Raw genomic sequence first — 26,430 nt, forward strand, 5'->3', positions numbered from 1 at the left:
TCAGGAGATAGCTACAGTAGAGGACACTAGAACATGCTTATGTTACATAATGCCGTGACTGAAATATGTATTTGTTGTTTAAAAGTTATTGGAATTAAGAGACTTTTGGGTGTACGATCCTCTTTAAGTCCTCATTACAGGATATGTTAAATACATGTTTTGGGGTGAATTTAGCACTTGCGAAAAGTGTTAGACTTTCAGCTCTGGAGATGGAAGTACTCCTTTAATCTACAATGCAGACACACTGTAAGCAGTTACAGAGCATGCTGCTCCACAATATGTCTCGGAAATCATCTCTGGTGTGAGGAGGTTGTCCAGTCTCTATGGCTATTTGGTCCGTGGCTAATCTGAAAACCCAGGGTACTTAAGAGAACAGCTTTGAACCTAATCCAAGATAGCTCATGTTGTAGCCTGTGAAATGAGGTGCCATTTCCTTGTTTGCAGAGACAGTAGCATAATTACAGTATTCTGGAATAGTTCACGTTTACACACTAGTGATTTAGGAAGATTGTAATGGAGAGAATTGTAGTAGTCAAGACAGAAATGGTAAAATCATGGCTAAGGATTACATCAGAAACAAGGGCTTAGTAAGAATGATGGGCAGGTTTATAGGAAAGGGAAAGGAGGGTGGAAAACTAAGTTCTAGTTAAGATACGACTCCAATATTTCTGACTTTGGAGTAGCGTTAAATTTAATGTAAAGTAATTGTTAGCAGAGGAAGAGAGATGAGGGCCTGAACATCAATATAAAACTACCCTAACAATCTGTGAATCTTCTAAACTCCAGTTTAGGCCAGGGGTGCTGGAACCATTTTTATAGTGGGAGTGCGAGAGTCATTGACCCAAACTGTAAACTGTATATAATGGAAACCACTTTAAGCTGGGGGTGCGGCAGCACCCCCAGCCACCCTAGTTCCAGCACCTATGGATTAGACAACTAAACTACTCCTCAGTCTGTCATAAAAGTTATTTGTTAAATAAAAAGAATCCAGCATGAAAAGATCACTAATCATGGGCCGTATTGTATCCTCTGTGGAAAGAGGGGAGACAGGGTCCTGGATATTCCACAACATTCACTTTCTAATGGTATCTTCAGGGGAGGAGAGTCGGGAGTAGAGAAAGGGACATGGGCCTCCACATTTGTTGAACCCAGGCTGCTGTGTGGAACTCTTCTTCCATCTCGACTGGTCCCAGAGCCTCCATGTGAGTGGCTGGCACTTCCATGATGATTTGTGGACAGACCCTGACCCTCCCATTGGATGCTGTCCCTCACAGCTTCATAGTAGAACTGTAGAGGATGCTCTGTGGGAGTCAGGACCGGCTCCAGGGTTTTTGCCGCCCCAAGCGGCGGAAAAATAAAATAAAATAAAAAGCCGCGATCGCAATTGCGATTGGCAGCACTCCTGCGGCAGCTCCACCGCGCCGCTTTCTTCTTCGGCGGGAATTCGGCGGCAGGTGCTTCCCTCCCAGAGAGGCCTGCTGCCGAATTGCCACCGAACAGCCCGACGTGCCGCCCCTTCCCCTTGGCCGCCCCAAGCACCTGCTTGCTGGGCTGGTGCCTGGAGCCGTCCCTGGTGGGAGTCAGTGCCGTTTTAACTTCAAAGTACCATTCACTCCCATTTGGATAGCCCAGAGAGTGAAGATGATTTTTGGCTTTGCCACTTTTGCCCCAAACTCCCCCTCAAAAAACCTGGCCTGGTTTTTTATAACCCCAGCCTGGCTTATAGAAGGCATTATGATGCCACCGCTTTTCCCCTCTCATAGAACTACCAAGTCTGGCTGCCCTCACTTGTTTTACAGGAAGAGGCAGGCCCTATATTTTCAGTGTGGGAATTCCTGTAATTTCAGCATACACCAGTGCATAGAGAAGAGGTTATTTGATGATGAAAGGGTTACAGAGCCACAACATTTTCCTTATATGGCTAAAAATTTGCTTTTTGTGTTTGCTGACCATGTTTTCAAACATAGGTTTTACCCATATAGTGTGAGAAATGCTGGTCCATTCTGAGGGGTTATTTGTTTTCTCTCTGTATTTCTAGATACATATGTCCCTCATCACTGTAGTATTTGAACACCTCCCCATCAATAATGTATTTTATCCTCACCACACCCCTGTGAGATAGGGAAGTTGTATCCCCAGATGGGAAATTGAGGCACAGGGCAGACGAATTGACTTGTCCATGGTTATACAGGAAGTCTGTGGCTGAACCAGGAATTGAACCAAGTCTTTAAGTTTCAGTTCAGTGTCTTATCAACCAAACTATTCTGTAATATGTCTATTTTATAAGATTATCAGCCATCCCAATTTTTCACACTTGCTATCTGGTCACCGTATATATATATATGTTTTGAAACTTAAAAGCAGTGTGCAGTTCCAATATAATTGAAAAAGGAAAGGAACCAAAGGGCTACAGTGAAGACTTGAGCTTTCTGGTGATATCATAAACCATCCACCCTCACCTTTCAGTAGAATTATTCCCTCAGTGATCCCTTTAACCCATCTATTATTTAAATATAATGTACCTGTACTGGCAAATATACACACGCAAGTGAATCCATTAGCAAATGAAGTGAAGCAAAATTTTGCATGCAATTGCATTGCAAATGGCCAGTAACTAAGTATTTGGACTGAGCAGCCTAAATGAGTCCTGAGTGATTAATCACATCTAGTATTTTGCATTTTGATCCTTTAAACAAGCACATTAGCCCTTATGTTCTCATATTTGTGCTTTAAAATGACTGACTAGATTATGATACACAGTTGAAAAGGCAGAATAGCAACTCCCTTCTTGAAACTGAGTTTTGAAGAGTAGGTCCCTACCATCTGCTATTTCATAGCCTGGGCGCTGACGAATATGGGCAGCTTTGTCAAAAGAAAAAAAAAATCTTTCCATGGAGTTAATATTGCCTGTTGTCCTTAGTTGCTTTCAAAGGCTATTTGTTGGCCTTGCTAGTAAGTTAACTGCAAATTATTGTTTCATATCGTATCAAATGTTTGGATTATATAAATTCAGCACAGTATTGCTGTGCTAAAACTCAGACTTTGTATTTGTGGGACACTGGAGGATGACCTCATCACTCACAAGTGGTAATGAGAGTAACTCACTTCAGGTGAAAATTTTTCCATGTAACTTTCTGGGTCTGATTTGCTGAGTCCTCCACCTTGTGCAACGTAAGTGTAAAATGCTACTAGACAAGAGTGGTGGTAAATAAGTACACAAGACACAGAGCAATGATTAATTGGGCCCCCTATAGTCCTGTGTACACTAATTAATTGGGCCCCCATACTCCTGTAATGTGATGCACAATATAGATTTGTGCAAACTAGTAATGTAGATTTGCTCGACTGGCATAAATTACAGTAAACTATACCACTGCAAGCCCTGTTTTACACCAGTGCAGCACAACTACACTAGGGATTTGCCTGGTCCAGTACAAATATTCACAATATGGACATGCCTTAAGTTTCAAACTACCCCTTCACTTTTAACTTCACTTGTTATTGTAACTGATGATGCCATTAATCTCTTTTAATGCTGTACTCTCTCAAATTAATCATCTAGAGAAGTATTCAACCTTCAACATCTGGAGAGTCACTTCATCACTGAACAGAGCCATCCTGGCATGGCCTGTGAGACCAGCATTTGTGTCGGGACACAGCGTCATCACGTCAACACAATACTGTAGCAGGACGGCATCACATAATGTCATCAACGTCGCACTTATATCTCAGCATTCCTCTCTATTCCAACCTATGTGGTGTTTTGGGGCCACAATACAATGTTCAGTTGGGCTCCCAAGAATTCGTAGCCAAAGCCACCTTTGCTTAGTGGCTAACAGATTCTGTTCTTTACTGTTCTCAAGTAGCATATAGTGCACATAGTTTGGTCAGGAGTGTAATGAACCCCACAGGGAGTGCTACCCAATGTGGCTTCTTTAGCTCCAGCTATCTTTTAATTGTGCACTTAGTACAGAAGGAAAAGCAGGACTCAATCTCATCTCTCCTATTATTCAGCTGTTTCAGTGCTGTAGCCACAGCTGACGCAATGGTGTACCCTCAGTAGCATTTCATTTGAAAACATTGACCTGACCTGAGGAACAGCTGCAACTCCCCTAGTACAGGTTTTCTCGATTTGTTTGAAGAGATTGTTATGAGGGGAAACTCACAGCAGTGGATTAGTTTTTATCTTGTCTTGATTTTACCCTTTTCTCATATTTTGAAGACTAAGGATCAACTTTGTTATCGATAAGCAGACAATAGTAGTAGGGTGTGAGGTGGGACTGCACTATGAGATACATGGGCTGAAGTACCACGGTCAGTGCCCAGTTCGACATCTCCTAAATGCCAAGTCTCCTAGCTTTCTGAAGACCTAGCCAGCAGTCAGTATCTAGATGGAGAGCAGCTGGCTAAGGCTGAATCCTGGCAAGATGGTAGAGATATTAGCAGAAGAGGTTATTTCCTTTTTAATACGCCCCTTTAGAATATGCCCCACTATTGAAGGCCTCTGCCCATAGATTGTTCAATAAGCCCTTTTGGACTCCTCAGTGCCCAAATAGTCATGATAGCAGAAAGTGCCAACTTCATCTGTGTCTGGCCAGAAGATTGTGTCTCCACGTATTGGACACACACCTAGCTAAGGTGATTCATACATTCTTGACCTCCAGAGTTGATCATTGCAATTCATTATATCTGGAGAGGAAACCAGGTGCCCTGAAAATTCTCCCAATGATTAAAAAGTAGGGCAGCGTGTTTAGCAACACAGATCACTGTGAACATATTACCCTAGAGTTGTATACTGGAAAGACTAGTTCAAGGTTTCTCCCCTGACATTCAAAGCCCTCCACGGGACAGGCCATGGCTGCTTAAGAGATTTCTTTTGATACGGTCTCCCACAGTATTCTTACTGGCAAGTTAAAGAAGTATGGGCTGGATGAATGGACTATAAAGTGGATAGAAAGCTGGCTAGATCACCAGGCTCAACGGGTAGTGATCAATGGCTCCACGTCTAGTTGGCAGCTGGTATCAAGCAGAGTGCCCCAAGGGTTGGTCCTGGGGCCGGTTTTGTTCAATATCTTCATTAATGATTTGCAGGATGGTGTGGACTTCACCCTCAGCAAGTTTGCAGATGACACTAAACTGGGAGGAGTGGTAGATATGCTGGAGGGTAGGGATAGGATACAGAAGGACCTAGACAAATTAGAGGATTGGGCCAAAAGAAATCTGATGAGGTTCAACAAGGACAAGTGCAGAGTCCTGCACTTAGGACGGAAGAATCCCATGCACCTCTACAAACTAGGGACCAAGTGGCTAGGCAGCAGTTCTGCAGAAAAGGACCTAGGGGTTACGGTGGACGAGAAGCTGGATATGAGTCAACAGTGTGCCCTTGTTGTCAAGAAGGCTAACAGCATTTTGGGCTGCATAAGTAGGGAATTGCCAGCAGATTGAGGGATGTGATCATTCCCCTCTATTCGACATTGGTGAGGCCTCATCTGGAGTACTGTGTCCAGTTTTGGGCCCCACAGTACAAGAAGAATGTGGAAAAATTGGAAAGAGTCCAGCGGAGGGCAACAAAAATGATTAGGGGGCTGGAGCACATGACTTATGAGGAGAGGCTGAGGGAACTGGGATTGTTCAGACTGCAGAAGAGAAGAATTAGGGGGGATTTGATAGCTGCTTTCAACTACCTGAAAGGGGGTTACAAAGAGGATGGATCTAGACTGTTCTCAGTGGTAGCAGATGACAGAACAAGTAGTAATGGTCTCAAGTTACAAGTGGGAGAGGTTTAGGTTGGATATTGGGGGGAAAAATTCACTAGGAGGGTGGTGAAGCACTGGAATAGGTTACCTAGGGAGGTGATGGAATCTCCTTCCTTAGAGGTTTTTAAGGTCAGGCTTGACAAAGCCCTAGCTGGGATGATTTAGTTGGGGATTGGTCCTGCTTTGAGCAGGGGGTTGGACTAGATAACCTCCCGAGGTCCCTTCCAGCCCTGATATTCTATGATTCTTCTCTCTCCATGACTATGACCTCCCTTGAATGCTACATTCCACTGGAACAATGAAACTGCCAACCATTAGGGGGAGTGTGGAAGACCATTTTAATGTAATTGTAATAAACATATAAGAGCAATTCATAATATACCATAATAGTGTTCCTCTGTGATAACATTTTACAAACACCCAAGTTCCATAGTAAACCTTTGTAGACAAGTGTTAAATACACAGCCTATATCCTTGCTTAAATCAAAGATGAATTTATACTGAACATATCCTAATGCCCGGTATAAATTACTTACCACATGAGAGAGAATTTGAAACTCTAATGAGATAATTATGACATAGCTCATCTGTAAAACATTTCATGTGCACATTTTAATGAACTGCACAATGTAATGTTGGAGTATAAAGACAACTGAAATCCTGGGACTAATTTCTGCAAAACTTTATGAAGATGAGAGAAGGCAGGCAGCTGCAGTTTTGTTTTTGTTGGTGTCAGCTCTGTGAATTTCAATGTATTCTTGGACAGACTAGGAGGGGGGGGGGAAGTAGACAGAAATGCTGGGTCTGCTCTCACTCATGTAAAACTCCCATGATTTTCAGTGGGAGTTTCACTTGTGTGAAGACTGCAGGATTGGGCTTTCCCAGCTCCGCCGGTGGTGTTCTATACTTTTTTAAACACTGTTCAGATCATTTCGCTATTTGGCTATTAGTAGGGCTGCAACATTCATCTCTAAGGTACAATATTATTTAAGAAAGTAAAACTGAAATGTAACATATTTTTGTCTGCGCTGGTTGAGGTCGTAGGATGTCAAAAGTGGCAGAGTTTTAAATATCACGCCTAACAGATTACATACTTCCCTTGTGAAGTATTCCCCCAAGGAAAGCTTTGTAATCCTTCTTATACTTGTTTTTAAATAACAAAGTGCTACATGATATATTTCTATGGTGAAAGACAAGAAGAGAAAACACAGCTCCCATTAACACTTTATGGTGAAAGCAGCAACAGGAGTTTTCTTTGAAGAGAGTATATCCTAATATGACATTTTAATCCTATCCTTTTTTATTGTTTATATGCTGGTTTTTGCAATGTCATTAGGAAGTCTACATAGTGTTTTATATGCTTTTTGAGTGAATAACTCCTTAGCATTCATTTTTCCTGACATGCAGTGCTTTGAACAGTCACCTGTATGTAAAGTATAATAAATGGCAATTACGAATGTTTCCTACATTTCAGATTATAATTATTTGACTGAACTCATGTTCAAAAGAATTAACAACGCTTGTGAATGGAATAATAATTTTATTTTCAACCCCTGAGGTAATACTAAAGCATTTTTGCAGGCTTCATATGAGGAAATATATATTCCCTGTGTTTTTCAAGAGCACTGAGACAAGCACAGGATTTTTTTTTTTTGGTCAGATTATTTTATGCCCTAAGAACAATCAAATATACTTGAAAAAGATTTTAGAACCAATACATTTTTCTGGGCTATCCACAGACCTTTAACCTTTCAGAACTTCATAATGAAATATTTGAGCCCCAAGCTACTTTACAATTAAATCTGCATTCTTTTAAGAAAGGCAACATTGTTATCTAATGGTTAGAGTCAGGAGACCTATGTTCTATTCTGAATTCTGCCACTGACTGTGTGAATTCTCTCATTCATCTTACTTGTCTCATTTTTCCCATCAGTAAAATGAGAATATTCTTAACCACTTTTATGAAGTGCTTTGAGATCCTTTGATGCAAGGTGCTTTTTAATAACTGTTAAATGGGCTATTAAATTTATTACTAAATATAAAGGACTCAGGGCCAGATTTTTGAAGGTATTTAGGCAGCTAAAGATGCAGTTTTATGCCTAATGGGACATTGTAGGGGTGCTGATCACCCTGAGAGCACCATTGAGTATCGCATGTGAAGCACAGCAGGGACAAAACTTTTTCTACACCAATACAATATGAAAATGTTCCTCTGTTGTTAATTTTATGGTCCCATTGTAGCAGTATCTTTTGAGTTTCATATCATACATTTTTATATTTGGTAATACAGTATGAAATGTGCTCATGATTTCATCCTCAGCGTATTTGTGAAAACAAATACCAATTGTCAGTCTGAATAAGATATTATGGAAGAATGGAAATATGATTAAAAGCAGTCCATAACATAGGTCTTAGAGAAAGAATGAATGCATGAAGTTTCCTTAGAGTTTCCAAAACAATTTGGAGATATTTTTTTTCCAATAATGAATGACAGTGAAGTTGCTGGAATCCCTGTTTGGTCACCAAGGCTCCAAGAACTGCAGCTCCTATGGAGGACCTGTAGGAAGATCTGTCCAGGGAAATTTTATATTGGATTTGAGGCTAGAGCATGCCCAGTGAGGTGCCAGTTCATTCTTGCATTGACCCTTGTGCATCAACCAGACTAGCATAAAGGAGCCATAGGGCAGACACCACCAGTACAAAGGGGGTGCTCTAGCATGAAGCAGAAGGGGCCAGATCTCAGGGCAGATCTGCCTCTATGCAATGGCCAACAGGAGCAATTGAAGTAGGCATGCAACATAAGGCATCCCTAAATCTTTCCGTCCTATAATTTCTGCCATTTTCTTCAAAATTGTAACTTTTAACAAATGAAGATACTAATAATACCTTTCCAAAAGCATATAAGCTTTTAATTATAATGTTTTAGTAAACCATTTTTAAATTGTTCATAACTTGTTACCATTGGTAACCTCATCAGGAGTCTTGAAACTCTTTAACCAACAATATTTTAAATGACACACACTCATTTTACCTCATTCCTTTTACTCCACCTTGGGCTTACTTTCACAAAATTAACACAAATATCTGTAGGTCAAATATCTATAGATGGCCTTTCTGCCACCTTTCGCTCACTTTGGACAACTTAAGACTTCAGCCCACAGCAGGGTTCCGCTGTAGTGTAGAATTCCACAGCAGTTAAATTTTACTTATCCTCCTGGCCTGTCAGTAGTGAATAGGTATGTTTTTTTTCCAGCATACAACAGAATTGGATTATTGAGATATGGGACCAATCTAGAAAAAAAGAATTGCCATAGCTTTGGTGCTCGCTTTTCAGTTTCTTTATTTTAACTGTAAAGGGCATACAATTTTAATAACTCCTGATTTGAGTTCCTACTATGTTGTGTCTTCAGTATCTTGATTTCTTAAGCAAAAGATAAATCTGGTTTAATATGTGACCATGTGGATCTCTTAAATTTAACCACTGGGGTATTTTTTTCCCAAGTAGGTTTAACCAGCATTTTCCCCTATGAATCATTTGAAATAACCATGTAAAATATTTTAATACCTTGGTTTTATTTATAATTTGTACCAGCTGTAGGTATCCAGATGAAACTTGAATTTTTCCAGCGGAAGTTTTGGACTGCCAGTAGACAGGTATGTTCCAATTAGATAGTACTTATGCAGATGAGACCATAGCAACTCCCTTACTGTACAGGTGGTGATGTTCTAGATATATTTAGCCAAGGCAGTTCTAGATTTCCTATGAATGTTTGTAAGCTATTCTAATTTACTTTTCCATTCATTGTAACACAAGGGTGATCATGAGGCTAAACACATGGGACTGATTCAGCACTCATTGTCATGAATGGAGAAGCTCCCCAAATCCAGCCTCCCAAGTATAACCTACAGATCCATGAACAATTATCCTAAGGGTACATACAATTAAAAAATACAACAACAATGACATGAAAAATAGGAATGACCTTGTCAGTGTTCAAGTATCTTTTGGGGTGATCAGTGCATTTTGATAACAGTAAGAATAAATATACTTAATACAACCCTGATTTCACTCAAAATTTTTGTATATGGTTTAAATGACCTTCCCCCCCCCCCCCAGTTTCTTCCAGTGCATTGCTATTACTGTGCTGTCCCATCATGCCCATTCAGGGAATTAAGGCAGGGATAGGGCACGTAACCGTGGGTTACAGTTCAATGTGGGGAGCAGCTTCAATGGGACTGCTACTCCCATTCCACTGCAGGTGGGCTAGGAATGGATGGAGCTTTGAGTCCACTGTCCCTAAAACTTATCAGCTAGCACAGTTGGTGCAGGGGGAGAAGTAAGCTCTGTCAGGTAAAGGGCTGGCACAGATTAAGTCCCTCCTGGAGGAAAGGGGAAACCAAGGACCAGATATTGTGACTGAGTCACAATTTGGTTCCTGGTCTCTCTTGGGTGGCACAGTTATGTCCCTTTTTCAGGGCTTATGGTATATCTGCTCTCTAGCTTTAAGTGACCTGAAGTAATCTAGCGACTAACTGTATTCAGTGAAACATATTTGTCTAGTTTGTTTTTAATAAATAATAAACTGTATAAAATGTGTATTTATTTAACAAAATAATCTCTTCCAGCTTTAAAAGGATCAAGAGATTACATGACCAATTTGAGAATACATTGAGATTATACTATTTCTGAGAATAATCATCTCTAAAGTATTCTGTGAAATATTGGCTCAGTCTTACAATCCTGACTCACACAATACCCCTACTGAAGTCCCAATGGAGTCTTGCCTATTTAAGGCCCTGTATCATTATAGAGTAGGCAGCAAAGACTGGAATAAGCAAATGAAATTGGCACAGCATGAATTAACCCCCTTGATGCAGATGCCGTCACAACAGGAATGGGGAATTAATGTAATATAGTCCTACTTTTGTGGTCTTTTCTAGATTATCTACTGTCCTTGATTAAATTTGTACTTATCGTTTTTAAAATATCAGTTCAGACAACCACCAGAATAAAAAATAAAATGATGTAAAATATATATCCTATTGGTGTCCCCTGCAGTGTCCATCTCTTGATGGAAGATGTTCTATAAGCTGTGATGATGAAGTAAGTATTTTATAGACTTTTTCTCATTTTATATCTCCATTTAGTTTTTAGTATGGCAACTTTATCTGAGGTAAGGCAGTGCACTTTCTGAAGTCAGTTTGGAAATGTTCAGGGATTCTATACCCATGTACTGTTCATCTTAAACACAGACGTGTCCCTGATACATACTATAAAATAAGAAGTTAATGTGGCTTTCATTAAAGGAACATTTTTACATAATAAATAACTATTCCTTGTTATCTGAAGATTACCAACTTGATAATATTTTTACATATTAAAACTGGAAAGATATCATTAAGCACAAAGCTACATTGGACCTGTTGCCCTGTTAGAACTGTTTGTCTGTTAGCATAATCCAAGAAACTTTGTCTATGTTTTGTATATCACCAATCTCAGTCATAGTGCTTGTCACAGGGTGGCTGGCCCCTTTAAGGGGGAGCAGGGCAAATGAACCTGTGACGGGTCTGCTGACCCCAATTAGGTTTAAAATTGGACACCTGGGACTAGAGAGAGAAAACTGGGGAGGGGGAGTGCTAAAGTGTGGGGAAAAAGCAACAGGAAGTTCCCTGGGAGGGGAGGCAGTGGGAACCTGCTAGGGAAAGAGGGCATCCAAAGAGAAGCCCTTGAGTGGCGGTGCTCAGTGAACAGAACATAGAAGATACCTCTCCGTCCTTCCTGCAGGAAATGGGCAGGGGGGGGGGGAATCCTTGGGAGCTGTAGCTCAGGGTGGGCTGAGTTTTTGTTACCTTTTGCCTAAGTTTGAAAAACAAAACTTCTGGAAAGAGACTCTGCATGTGGCAGTGGGTCATTTGTGAGCTGGGGAGAAGGTCAGTTTACTACAGGACTGTATAAATAAACAACAATAATAGTTAAAGTAAGTGTTCCACAATATGGTATAAAATTAAGTTGGTGCTTCACCAGGAACTGTCAATTCAAACCTTTCTCCCCCCCCCCCTCCAAGAATAGTGTAAGTTATCCAAAAAGGGCCATCAGGTGTGTTTGAACAGTGTTTTGAAACATATGCAAGTATTAAGATGGACATTCAATTCAGGCTTGTGAAAAAAAATATTTTCATTTTGTACTAGACTTTTCTTTAAATTAACTTGCAAACAGTTTACGATGTCTGACAATAATTCTGGCAAGCCCATTTCTGGGATTCTACCCAGCATTCCCAACATAGTTTGACATTCAGAACATTTTGAACAGATGTTTTATTGAAAAAACACAGCCAAGACCCAGGTATAGTGATACCACTTTTTAAATGTGTGGCGGTTCCACAGGGGATCGAAAACATTCTGGAAACAGAATTAAAAATTCCAACATTGTAAGAATGGAGCATGGCAACTTCTTCAACATATCAAATTAGTAACTCATTACATCAAACTACAATGCATTTCCAAGCACTAAATAATAGAGCTGACGGGAAAATGACAATTCAATTTCATGGCAGCTGTCATGGTTTCTGCATTTAGTTTTGTTCTGCATTGGATTGAAACCAAAACCATTGGAATGTTTTTGAAAAAAATGGAATTGTGTTGAAAAGTCCATTTTCAGATCAAAACCTGAGCTTTTCAATGCAGGAGGGTGCGTGTCTTGGTGGGTAGGGCACTGACTTGGGATGTGGGAGTCCCAGCATCAAGTGTCTGATTCAGAATATAGGTTTTTTATCCCACTCTGAAGCAGGCAGAGTAGGGATGAACCTGGGTCTCCCACATTCCAGGGCAATGCCCTAACCACCAGGCTGTAGAGTGTAAGAGAGAGTCTCTCCCATCCTCCACCTTTACACCTGACAACTTCATTGGAGCCAATACGTCTCTGCAAAACATTTTAACGTTGACTAGACAACAGATTTTGATGAAATTTCATTTTATTGAAAATGTTCCAACTAGCTCCATTAAGTAGCGAATTCACTAGATGAGAGAGGCTTAAGAGACAGCACTAAAGAAAAATAAGTATTAGCAGTCAGCCAAATCTCTGAAGTTAATCTGTGTTCCCCTCCCATTAAATAGCTGCTAATACAAGCAGTCTCTACTATTACTCTGGCAGTCAACTGTGGAAAGGCCAGTGATTATCCTGTGCCCTGGCAATGTGGATGGCCTCTAATGTGCCTTTTCTGTCCCTCTCTTTAGAGACCTACGTCTCCTTCCTTTGAAGCTTTCATCCTCTGTTTTTATTTTTTAACATTTCTCCTTTTCAACTACCAATTTAAAAATACCCCCTCTCCCCAGAATCCTTGATTTCCATCCAGCCTTTTCCATCCTCTTTTGTACCTCCATTTCCATGCTGTCATTTGCATTTCAGTCCATTTTAATTAGGGCTCGGTGAGCTCACAGCCTCTTCCCCTAAAATGTGATCAGGCTCCCAATACAAAACAAACTCTGTAGAATTGTTAATTTCACGTTTCCCAGTCTTGCTCCACTAAAGTTAGTTTTGTGCCTGCCTGCTGTGGACTTAATGGACAAGCTTTACCTTGGATCCCCTCCAACAGCCTTTAAATACTCGTATCAATGGGTTCCCAGTTATATCCAACCAGCTTGCTGAGCTGAGTATAACCTCAGGCAATCTGGGTAGGGTTAGCTCAAGCCGTCTGCCAGTGGAAAATCCAGACTGGGTGGAGGTGATTCCCTTCCTTGTGGCTGTCCTAGTGACTGAATAGTAATGGTACATATTTTCTTATATAAAGCAGCTGTGATGACACGTAACTTTTTTTGTCAAATCAAGTCTTTTAATATATCACAAAATATGCCATCAGTTGCTATACTGGAGAAAGGAAGCAGATTTGTAAAAAACCCAAACAAACATTTCCCTTCTTACATCCTGTCACATGTCAAAAGTCACAAACTGTATCAATGCCCCTTACAGTGCTGCTCTCAATGGCAGGCAGACATCTGGTAAACAGTTTTTACTTATTGGTGAGCAGCAGCTAAAACCCAGCTAATAGGGGAGACGTTTTATGGCAAACCTTGTTTGTCAACCAGTTGCACAGTGGGCATAAACTGCACAGATTGGTGAGTTTTGAATCTTGCTTTTAGTGGCACTGAATAGTGATGACATGCCACTCATGCAATTAAACAGAACTGTTAATTTCTTTGGGGGGGGGGGACTATGAATTTGTTACTCTGTTATTTTCATGAGTGTGTTGGCGTGGGGTGTGTTTTAATTCATATTACGTTCCATGATTGTTAATATAATTGTACACTGGAGCTGTGCAAAATACTCAGACCTTGAACCCACTCCAGAGTAATCTAGTTTTAGGAGCAAGGTCAGATGCATTCTCAGACTTCAGCCCGCATTCTTGCCAAGTTTATTCTGGACGTCACGCCTACTCCCATTTACAAGCCCAAGAACTGTCTGCATATGGGATTTTACCCTTGAAGTCTGAAGTTCATTGAACTTGAGCCTTCAAGCAAACCTGAAGTATATGGTTCACACCTGGTTATTGTTGTGAATCAAACCCTACAGGGTTCACATGAGCCTACTGTGTCTGAATAATATTATCTCCTGAACTAATCTCATGCTTAAGAATTTCATGCTTATGCGCTGGACAAGTAAATGTCTCCAACTATCCTTTGCCAATGCTTTTTTAAATTTACATAATCTTTCCTGGATTTCTTGCTATATGGATGGAGAAGGCTATTTTTATTTATGGCAAGTAAAAGACGAGCGAATGCACTCCTGCATGTGCTGCATTATCCCCCATGGAATATTTAGATGAGCCCAAGAAATGAACAAAATCCCAGATATAAACCCTCTCACCACACAGATCCATTTCCCAATTTGTGGCTTGTGCCTCTCTCCAGTAGTGTTATTAGCACACAGGAAGAATGGGCTAGTGGTTAGAGCATTAGCCTGCACCTCAGGAGACCTGGGTCTAATTTCCTGTTCCTCCATAGACTTTGTGTGACCTTGCACAAGTAACTTAGGTCCAGACACACAAAGGTGCTTAGGCACATAAATCCGACTTGACACACACATTTGGGGGATTGGTAAATAATGAAGAGGACGGGTCACTGCTACAGAGTGATTTGGATCTCTTGAGAAGCTGAGTGCAAGCAAACAATATGCGTTTTAATACAACTAAATGTAAATGCATACATCTAGGAACAAAGAATGTAGGCCCTATTTACCGGATGGGGGACTCTATCCTGGGAACCAAAGACACTGAAAAGATGTGGGGGTCTTGGTTGATAAGCAGCTGAACACCTAATCCTAGTGAGTACTCCACTAAAGCAATCCTGGGATGCATATACAAGGAAACCTTGAGTATTAGCAGAGAGGTTATTTTACCTCTATATTGTGGGCACTGGTGCAACCCGGGCTGGAATCTGGTGCCCAGTCCTGATGCCCACAATACAAGAAGGATGCTGATAAGTCAGCGAGGGTTCATAGAAGAGCCATGAGAATGATTAGAGGATTAGAGAACATTTCTTACAATGATAGACTCAGGGAGCTCAATCTATTTAACAAAGGGAAGATTAAGGATGATTTTCTTAGAGGCTATAAGTATCTACATGAAGAACAAATATTTAATAATAGGCTCTTCAGTCTAGCAGAGAAAGGTATAACACAATCCAATAGCTGGAAATTGAAGCTAGACAAATTCAGACTGGAAATAAGATGTAAATTTTTAATAGTGAGAGTAATTAATCTTTGGAAAAATTTACCAAGTGGATTCTCCATCACTGACAATTTTTAAATCAAGATTGGATATTTTTCTAATAGATTTGTTCTAGGAATTATTTCAGGGAAGCACTATGGCCTGTGTTATACAGGAGGTCAGACTAGATCACAGTGGTCCCTTCTTGCCTCGGAATCTATGAATTAGGCCACTCATCACCTTCTAAAACCTGAACACTAACAAGTGGCTATGACTATGAGAAACACAATATGGCTTCTCATTCTGGAAACCAGGCATTTGGTTCCCATCTGCAGGTTGCTTGACTGAGAAAGAACAGTGAATGAACCCAAACTTTGTCTTGTTCAGTGTGACGTGACTGTTTTTATTTATTTCTGCGCTTTGGACAACCACTCTCTATGCAACTGTTTGGGTGGCTGCTAAAAACTACAGTTGATCCGGCCACTCCATTGAAATGGGTGGATGGCATTTGAGCTGGATATAGCAGCAAAATGAGGACACACGTGGATGGATTTTAAGCAGAAGGCCACAACTTTTATTAAGTCAAACACAAGGGAGGGGAGCTACCTACCCATCACCAATACTCCCCTATACCAGGCATTTAAGTGGTTCCAGTGTAGGGGATTACAGGGCTCCTATCATATAACCCATAACTCAGGGTAGACTCTCCTCAACCTACCCCAAGAATCAGCTCGCTGTGAGACCTACCAGCTCCACCTCCTGTGAGGAGGAAGAGGCTGCAGAAGGGTGGGTATTCAGCCCGCAAGGGCCACAAGGTCTCCCTATCCTATGAGCCCAGGGCCCATCAGCAAAATCCCAGGTCTTTTACCTCTGAGAACTGTTCATTTTATCCTTTTAACCACATTGGAAACCAGCCGCAGGGGACATTAGTGACTAGCTTGGTCACACCTCTCCCCAGTGTCAGTGCCTGGTATCATAGCTCCTGCCCCATCCCATTCCCTCACATTCCATAGCCATATGTCAGTGCCTCCATGTGACAAAGGTACATCATCATCCCTGAAAAATTAAGGCCCATTGTAACAGATGACCCTATGCTGTACCACAAACCCTCTTGTCTCCACAGGTATCCTGGTGACCTCCCAATTCACTTTCTTCCTAGCCTTGTCCACTTTGGGTGGGTTTGGAGCACCTCATCAACCCGCCTCGCAAGCCCTAGTGATCATATTAACCCAACCTCCAGCTATGATTTCCTAATCAAACCAACAACCCTCTGCATTCTATCCCTTAAATCAACTCCAGTGCAGCCCCTGAGATCATTCTCCTCAAGGAGAATAACCAGAACATGAGGCAGGACCATGCTGTTTGTCAATGACCTGATGCCTCTGAAAGCCTCTTTTGCTGAAACACTGGATGCAAATGTCAGCCCTGAAACCCAGCTGGGATCTATCTGCTGTCCTGGCTGCTTTTGTGTGGGTCCAATGCTTTGTAGATTGTCTGCTAGTTCAAATATTGGGTATGTTTTGGATACCCACTATCTTCCTCTGCATTCTGACTGCTTCTACTGCTGCATCAGTGAGTAACGCTGCTGCAATGGAGCCACAAGAGACTCAACATGGCTTGTGTTCCAGGTTAAATCCCTGGAGCTGGGAGATGTAGGCCAATCAGCAGCTCTGCATCCTAACTGGCCAATGGATGGCAAAGATTTTAAGCAGGGGAGGAGCTACCTAATGTCCTTCATCAAGTGTGTCCTTCTCTTGCTGTTGGGGCTGTCCCTCTTCACCACCAGCCTAATCAACTTCCCCCACCCCTTGAGGTGCGTGGGTGGCATGTTGATTCACCCCTGTATGCATCAGGGCTGAATGTGCATTCTCTGTGCTGCTACCCTCCCTTGATGGTTGCACTAGCAGAGAGTAGCTTTAGGGTGGAATTTTTGAAAGTGTTCCATGTTGGCCTAACTTAGCTTCCAGTAAAGCTAATAGGAGTCTCATCCTTTTACTCGCACTTGCAACCATCCACGAGTGGCAGCAACTTAACAACTCCCGACCTCCCAAACAGGCCATCAGCTAGACCCGCAGCATCTGCCAGGCTGGATTCCCATCTTAGTTGTGGGTGAGTAGGGTGGGGCTTCTGAAACAGAGCTGCAAAAGGCTCCACATGACCTCCAGTTCCAGCATCAAAGCAAACACCCTGTATCTGTGTTGTGGATGAGCAAAACTGGTTAGAGTAAAAAGCTCACCAAACTTTTGCCCATTTGTTAGAAACAAACTGGAAACAGACATTTCTGCAAAGTTGAGTTTTGGGGATAGGGGTTCACTGCCAGTATTTGACCAGAGTCCGAAGTATCAACATTCAACCTGAAAGTCTGCATAATATTGTCACAATATTTCCAGCCTGGACCAGAAGAGTAAATTCTAGAAATCTTTTCATATTCCTAGTCCAATCCAGAAGACTAAAGGGATTTAGATAACCTTTAAATATGTGTCTAAGCATTTGCTTATCTGAACTGGACGTCCAAACGTAGTGAGTGAGCATGTATTATTACTCAGTGAACTTTATCTTCCTAGTTGTCAAGGGCAAGGGCTGCTTCTTCTGTAGTAATTTAACAACTCTCAACCAAGAGCCAAGATATGAATCAATGGTCACAGCATACATGTTGTGAAGAAGGCTGTGGGTCTGATCATGTAGTTCTTACCCAGGCAAAACTCCTACTGAAGATAGGACTGCAGGATCAGGCTCTGTATTTAGCTGCTTTCAATTACCAAATTGTAGGACCATTTTCTTGGGTTGCTGTTGTGCAGCACGGGATACCTTTTGTTCCTGGCTGCATTTGGCCTATTTGTGGTAAGAAAAGAAGATCTTGGATTCAGAGCTAATCCATGAAATTTACTATGTTGGGAGCGATCTGAACTTTTTAATGTAAATTTCACAAATGTAAGGAACAATAATATTTTGCTGAGTCAGGCCTAGAGTAAAGATATGTTACAAATATAGTGTTGAGGTGGGTATCTGAAGTAATAATAAAGAGAAACTGAGTTATACCAAGGTTTGAACTAAACCTTGAATGTAAATTCTGCAGAGCAGTAATTAAAATTTAGCCTGTAGCAGATCATTCTCTTGAGGTTAAAATAGTGTGGGGGAAGCACTGATTTGAGTTTACCTTGCTTTATGCAATTTATAAGTATGACCTACCTAAAGCTAACATTCCTACCCCCGATTCCAGGTCCCAATTAAAAACACAGTTTGAAAACCTTTAGGAGACCTATGGGGCCTCTTTTACAGAAGCCTTTACCCCCTCTCATTCTATGAACAAATTAAAAAATATTACCTGGTCCCCTGTTGGTCCTCCAAGCTGACACTATGTTTTCATTAATACATCATTAGGGTAATGACATTGTGCTGATGTTGTTCTCTAAATAGAGCATAAGCCATGAGGAGCACCAGGGCTGTATGCCTTTGCATTCTTTGTAACAGGGAAATATTTTTAAAAATGCATTATAAAAATGTTGATTTTTTTTTTAAATATGTTCAGTTCTGTTCGATAAGCTCTTGGTTTTGGGCATTTATGCATTAAGTAATCACTTAAGATACCTTAATCATTGCTCTCAACTGCAAAGTTGGTTCACTTATAATTTATTTGAGCATTTACAATTACATAAGGGCCAAATGTTTATCCGTTTAGAGGACATGTGGGATTGAAATACATTACTTAATGAAATCAGTGAAATGCTTTAAAAACAAGACTTGAAATTGTGGCTTTATTATTTTGTAGGCAATTAACTGCTACCTCATAGATAACAATGGATTTATTTTAGTATCTGAAGACTACAGACAGGTAAGTGGCAGGCTTTTCTTAACCAGTCCCATATCACATGTTAGAAAAGGTTTAGTTTGTTTGATTTTGTTTATTAAACATGGTCTTCAGTGTTGAAGCATTAAGATAATGATCCACATTTAAGGAATAAGTAGCATGAGATTAAAAAGATCCCTCCCTCAAAGAATGTAACTTGCCTCTCAGAGGGCCTCAAAGAATTTCTAGCTCACAGTGGGGTGGGTCTGCTCTAAACTCATAACGTTCAAATTATATAACTCTTTGCTGCAGAGGTGTCTGTTCCCCTTGAGGAATTTTTATCTTGAGGAAGATAGTTCCACATGAGTTTTTACCTCATTTAGGAGGGTCTTACTCTCAAACTTGTAAGAGTGAAATCCTACACTGTAAATCTGTTTGTTCCTGTGTTTCTGTGTTCTGAACCAGATTACTGTCATTTAAGGTACAAGATTTAAATTTGGCATTCAGCACCACAATAAAGAGGACCGGGATAAAATCATGATTACTCCAGAGATTATTCAGAACATTAGATTGTTGTGACCATGGACAGCTGATTGGAAAATGGAAGACTAATGGCCTAACTCTGTAGCCCTTACTTAGGAAACACTCCCAATCAACTTTTGCAGGAATTTTGCATGAGCAGCAGCAGCATCAGGCCCCACATGGAACAGGAATGTCCAATACAGGCTCTCTTTTGGGTTGAACCCTGTGGAGTTGTGATCTGAAATTCCCATATTTCTGGCTAGATCTCAGCTGAATTAAGTTTGGTTAAGTAGGTTTACTGGGATGTAAAACCTTAAATTCTTTCAGAGACATCTTCCCTCACCCTGACCCTTCCTCCCACAAAAAAGAATCATATTTGGGCTGACCAGACTGGTCACTTTCACCACTGCAAATCAATAGTGGGCAGCAGTGAAACTGACAAGAATCATGTTAATTCAGTCAGCAGCTTCCAGTACCCTTCCAGTACCCATAGCAACTTTTTTATGCTGACTGCCTCAGAGTCGGAGACCCGAGGGCTTCCACACTCCTGTGCCAGCAGGCTCTCCAAGCTGTGCGAAGCCAGCTGGCCTAGCAGTCTGGAAGCCCTGGAGCACCCAGCTCTGAAGCACTCCACATGGTGGGGCTGCCAAAGAGTTGGGACCTTGGAAGCCCTGGGGTCCCAACTCCGAGGCAGTCATTCAGGAAGGCTGCCAAGGAGTCAGGTAGGTGAGATGGCAGGAAATTAGCCAGGTTTCCTTGCGAAACCTGCCTGACAGGCAAATTTTGAAACCTGCCTGTGTTATATTAGATTCATCAAAATCAACAAGTTTCTGTGAAATTTTTCACTTGTGACGGATCAGTGTTTTCCAGTGGAAAAATGTTTGGTTGAAAACCTTCCAACCAGCTCTATTTCAAAGCCTATTCTGACTGCATCACAAGCAGGCACTCTCATAGCAGTATCAAGGGCACAGAGGCAGAAATTGACTTTGACCCTCCCCCACAAAGGAGGCAAGGCAGATGTTCAGTGCTGGGAATGGGTGTAATGGACACGACAATTAGGGTCCACAGTTCTGTCACTCTACCAGATGCTGGAAGGGCTGGAATGGGATTGAATAGAGGCAGCCAGTGAGTGGGGTCCAGGGCAGCTGGCAGATTTGCAGTGTCCTCAGAAGAACTGCTTTAGGGGAACAAGGAGAGGTATTTCTGCTGTGGCGGATTGAGTGGCACTGCTCAGCTGCTCATTCTCAGGGCAGTGGCACCGTAGAAATCCTCTCCTACCTGGCAGCAAAGAGATTCATCCACAGCAGGATCTAGGGGCAGTAAAATACTGGCAGGGCAGGAAGAAGACCCAGCAGATCCTGAGCTAGAAGTTCCTGCACATGAACTGAAAGAGTAAGAGAATGATGCCATGGGGTGGACTCAACCCACAAGAACAGACTCGTGCTGCACAGGAGCTGGGATTGACAGCAATTGAGGGGGCCAACTAGGCCTCCAAACTCAGAAGTGAGTAGAGGACTCTCCTTCTGGTGTACGCACACACACACCCCTTCACAACCTCTACACACAAGTAATGTCATAGACATTCAGCTTCCTGGACTTTCTTTCCTCTACAGATGGGCTGATTACTCTGACCTCTCCCAGCCCCTCTCCCTCACAGTCCTCCTGCTACCAGCAGACCTTCCCCTGTCCAGCCTTTCCTTACCCACTTGCTCCTATTAACACATCCTCTCCTCTCTTCCCTAATCCCATCCTGGCCCCCACAATAAACACAAATAGAAACACAAAACAAAGATCCTACCAGTAACCTGACATTTGCCAGCCTGGTCCTTTGCATGTGTGTCATAATCCTTCCTCCCAAACCCGGTATGTCTTGTTTATTTAAATGTTACGCTCTTCAGGGTGGGGTCCATGTCTGCCCATGTGTTTGTACAGCAGCCAGCAAATGGAACTCATGTCCTACCTAGGGCTCAGAGGAGCTACCACCACTGTTACCACCAAAAAAAAAAATCGTGTCTCTTGTAGAGGAAAGGAGAACAGTGGGTGAGAACAACATGGTGCTGCTGCAAGGACATGGAGCAGGTGAATGGGTAGGAAGTCTGTTACAGCAGCACCACAGGTAAGCGAAGCCAGTAAAAAAAAAAAAAAAAAAAAGCAAAGACCGCACCATTGGCAAGAGACATGGACCCCCAGCCTTCAGCTGCCACTTCCCACACCTGTGTTGTTACCCCATCCCCAGCAGTTGATGGGATGAGAGATTTGCTGGCCCCTGTTTCTATCATGCCCAGCACTGGCAATAAGTAGGGCCCTACCAAATTCATGGCCATGAACAATGCGTCACGGACTGTGAAATCTGGTCTCCACCCATGAAATCTGGTCTTTTGTTTGCCTTTACCCTATAATATACAGATTTCACAGGAGAGACCAGCGTTTCTCAAATTGGGGGTCCTGACTCAAAAGGGAGTTGCAGGGGCGCCACAAGGTTATTTTAGGGGTCTCCTGGGATTGCCACCCTTACTCCTGCACTTCCTTCAGAGCTGGGCAGCCAGAAAGTGGTGGCTGTTGGCTGGGTGCCCAGTTCTGAAGGCAGCGCCCCGCCAGCAGCAGCGCAGAAGTAAGGGTGGCAATACCATACCACGCCACCCTTACTTCTGCACTGGTACCTTCAGAGCTGGGCTGTTGGAGAGTGGTGGCTGCTGACTGAGGGCCCAGGTCTGCAGGCACCAGTGCAGAGGTAGGGATGGCAATACCAGACCATGCCATCCTTACTTCTGCGCTGCTGCTGGTGGCTGCTCTGCCTTCAGAGCTGGGCTCCCAGCCAGCAGCCGACAATCTCCAGCTGCCCAGCTCTGAAGGCAACACCGCCACCAGCAGCAGTGCAGAGGTAAGGGTAGCAGTACCGCAAACCCCCTACAATAACCTTGCAAACCCCCACCCCAAACTCCTTTTTGGTCAGGACCCCTACAATTACAACACTGTGAAATTTCAGATTTAAATAGCTGAAATCACAAAATTTACGATTTTTAAAATCCTATAACCGTGAAATTGACCAAAATGGACCGTGGATATGGTAGGGCCCTAGCAATAAGACTCTGTCTTCCCATAATCCTTTGCCGCGCACCACACAAAGCAGACTCCTTTGTGCGTGAGGAGGAGGGGCACTGTCAGTTACCCTAATATCTGGGATTCTCCTTCTCTGCTGATATTTGGAGGACTCCTGCTTCAGAAGTAACTAGAGCAGCTCTAAGCAGGACCGGCTCCAGGCACCAGCGCAGGAAGCAGGTGTTTGGGGCGGCCAATGGATGGGGTGGCACGTCCGGGTCTTCGGTGGCAATTCAGCGCAGAAGAATCAAGCGGCACGGTAGAGCTGCCGCCGAAGTGCCGCCAATCACGGCTTCTTTTTTTTTTTTCCGCCGCTTTGGGCGGCAAAAAAGCTAGAGCCGGCCTTGGCTCTAAGAGCCATGCCTCACACCTGGGCAATACATTTCTATACTTGATCAAAACTAAGCAGTTCAAATGTTTTTAAAAAACCACAAACTGTGTAAAAGTTACTGATTTCTGAGGAGAAGCTAATGTTTAAAAATGTAAAAAGCGTATTCTGAGTGAGAGCTGTCCTTTACATGCCTGAATGCAACTGACTCATGACTTGGCAAATCAGATTTGCTGCTATCTAATGTTATACCAGCCTTTCCTGGTCTGGGCTTGTTTGACGCTGTCTGATTTCCTGTCTTGCAATTAGGATAATTCTTCATCATCATCAATCAACTAGTGCTATTGAAACTGGTGCATTTAATCACATAAAATAAAAATGTTCTCCTTGCCCCTAGCAGGCTTTACACACTCATGTGTTTTGAAAAATGTCCCAGGTTTCCCCTCAGTGAAAAAGGCAATACTTGCTCTTTAGACAGAGGAATGCCTCTTGGCTAGGTCTGTAACTTTTCTGTCTGCAAACTCCCAGGTGTATAGTTGAGGTCAAGTAAGTTACTTGTAATGAAAACTAGGATCTAGTTATTCATGCCCTTTCCTCCCCCCTCCCCTAAATTCTGATATTTTCCCCTTTAACAGTGCAAAGACCATGTCCAATTCTTCTGTGAACTGAGGTCCTGAAATAAAAATGCCATCCCCACACTGGAAAAAGACACTGGCCTGCACATGCATGATTCTTTACAGCTCCATTTGCATAGCTGTCAGGACCAGGTCTAATGGATAATGGAGTCTCTTCCAGATTGTATATCAAATTCATAACAGGAATGTTTGTTTTCTCATCAGAGATTTGTCTTCGTTATTCCACATCTTTTCATTTACTGAACAAAGGCAACATGGATCATTCATCAGGATGAGTGGTTTTAAGCAGGAAATGACTCTGAATGGGGTGAAAATTTATAGGATTGGTGAAATGTAATGTTCCAGCTCCATAAACAGGTCATGCAGGAATTATAAACAATGCTTTTTTATGACCATTTAGGAAATCCTTTCAAAACCAGTTTATATCTTTATGGAGTAGCATTTTAATCACAAGGGTTTGTGATCAGATTAGTTGCATTTTCTTTACAAGCTTGAGATTTGGGTGGTTTTTATTTCTGACATTAGATGTTATATAATGTACCTCAATCTATTGTATAAACTCTCTCATCTGCTCAGGGGTTTACCCTGTAATCCCCATAACTTGTCATGACTGTTAAGTCCTTTTCAATTTTTATGTAGCAGTAGCCCTGAAAATCTATCTATGTAACTGTCAAAGCCACTCTTGTCAGATTCTAGGATATGCCAGTTTAAATTGTATCCACTCTTTTTTTGCATTTATCCCACTTCTAGTCATTTTTGTTCTTCCCCCTCAGACTGGGAACTTTTTTGGTGAGATCGAGGGGGCTGTGATGAACAAATTGCTAACAATGGGCTCCTTTAAAAGGTAAGAATTTTACAACCCTCTCTCCCTTAAAAAAAGGTTTGTATAAATAAAGTAAAATAAAACCAAGGTCAAATAAAACGAGCCCAAAGTTGACTGAGTGGCTGGATTCTGCTTGTGCTCATGTTCCAGGTGATCTTTGTAATTTGATGCCACATGCATGGACTGTTACAAGTCTTGGAGACTTGGCCTACAATGAGTTTCCTGTTAATACGGTATAGCTTATTGGAGTATGATGCTGAAGTAAGAATCTGAGTCCAATCCTGTTCCCATTGACTTCAGTGGGAGCAGAATTGGGCCCTATATACTGCAGTGCAGCTTAAACAGATTTTTAAAGCAAGTCACAAAGGAAATAGAAAACAATTTAATCTATAGAAATCTGGAGATTCTCCTCTTTAGAAAAGACAAACCAGAAAAGACAAAAGTGTCCCAGAGATAAAGGGGAAGGAGTTGCTTCTCATTGATTTATTTTCACTCACATTTACTATCTCGGCCTCACAAAATTGTCATGAAAATTGGCCAGGCCAGGCAAAAATCTACTTACTGGGCCTTACCAACATCGTAATGAAAAACAAATGCATTTTTTTATGTGCCCATCAAAATAAATAACTCACTCCAGGGAAGTGGGCAAGTAGAATTTTGCAAGGATATGTTAACCTTGTCTCCCAACTCAGTACTACATTCTGCCTGGTTTTTACACAGCTCTAAATAGCCTCCCTCCATCCCTTCACCGTTGTATGCCCCATATATGAGCTGGGAAGAACTGTAGTCCTTGCATTTAGGACTACTCTCTAATTATTCCCCTGTGGAAAACTAGTATCTAAAGGAAGCAGAATAGGATGGGGCCATAGATGGAACCAAGCCTATGTTCCCAATCCCTACCAGCCAGTGGAGCTGGCCAGCTGCACAGAGGGAGGGAGAGGAGTATGCTGCACCCCTTAAAGAGGTGTGGCAGTTTGTGGTTCCCTTGTGCAACAGGAAGCTCATTCTCTTCGGGTATGTCTACACTGCAGTCGAGAGGTGTAATTGCAGCCCGTGTTGACATACCCCAGCTAGCTTTGATCTAGGTACATCAAAGTTAGCTCAAGTAACAATAGCACTGAAGCTGAGCAGCAGGGGTGGTGGCTACTCGAGTACGAACCCAGGGTTCTGGGCATGTGGAGCAAGCCCACCCGCCACCCATGCTGCTGTGCTGTCACTGCTGTGGTACTCAAGCTAGCTTTGATTTTAAAGCTAGCTCAGGTAGGTCTATACTTGCTGCAGTCACACCTCCTGATTGTAGCGTAGTCCTGTCCGTAGAGGCCGTATGCTTCCTGTGCCCCTGTTGGGCTGGGACAGCGGTGCATCACACACAGTAAAGAGCTCTCCCAAAATGAGAAGATCTAGCACTCAGTGAATAGTCCGAAATCTTAGTTTTCTGATGGTGGCAACCTTCATTCTGCTGGCAAAGGAATTGTTATTTGTTTACTGTTACATTTTCAATAATTATTATGAAATGAAGTGAACTAATTCCTATTTACTAAATGGGTTCTGGGACGGAAGGGCAAGAAGCAAGCCATCTTATTTAAGCCAAGCTAAAAATCAGCATTAAATGCAAAGGATAATGCTTCGCCTCCATACCTTTGCTTTTCTCCTACCCAGCAGAATATTGGCATTTTAAATAGGTGTTCAACCAGAAATTCAGTGATGCTGAGCTCTATGATTGACATAAACGAAGTGAAGGATCCGTCTAGTGTGCAGCGATAGCCAACTTGGAATGGC

General features: G+C 42.2%; 1 protein-coding gene across 1 annotated transcript in view; it reads left to right on the top strand.

Moving 5' to 3' along the window:
• The window catches only part of CACNA2D3 (calcium voltage-gated channel auxiliary subunit alpha2delta 3), a 729,039-nt gene that overhangs the window by 656,280 nt on the left and 46,329 nt on the right, over positions 1-26,430 (top strand). Inside the window, exons 28-31 of the mRNA XM_065407986.1 lie at positions 9,349-9,410; positions 10,816-10,860; positions 19,227-19,289; positions 24,602-24,672. Of these exons, the coding sequence (XP_065264058.1) occupies positions 9,349-9,410; positions 10,816-10,860; positions 19,227-19,289; positions 24,602-24,672 (241 nt within the window). The remainder of the gene's footprint in view (positions 1-9,348; positions 9,411-10,815; positions 10,861-19,226; positions 19,290-24,601; positions 24,673-26,430) is intronic.

This window comes from Emys orbicularis, chromosome 7 (assembly GCF_028017835.1).
Source record: "Emys orbicularis isolate rEmyOrb1 chromosome 7, rEmyOrb1.hap1, whole genome shotgun sequence".
Classification (NCBI taxonomy): domain Eukaryota; kingdom Metazoa; phylum Chordata; order Testudines; family Emydidae; genus Emys; species Emys orbicularis.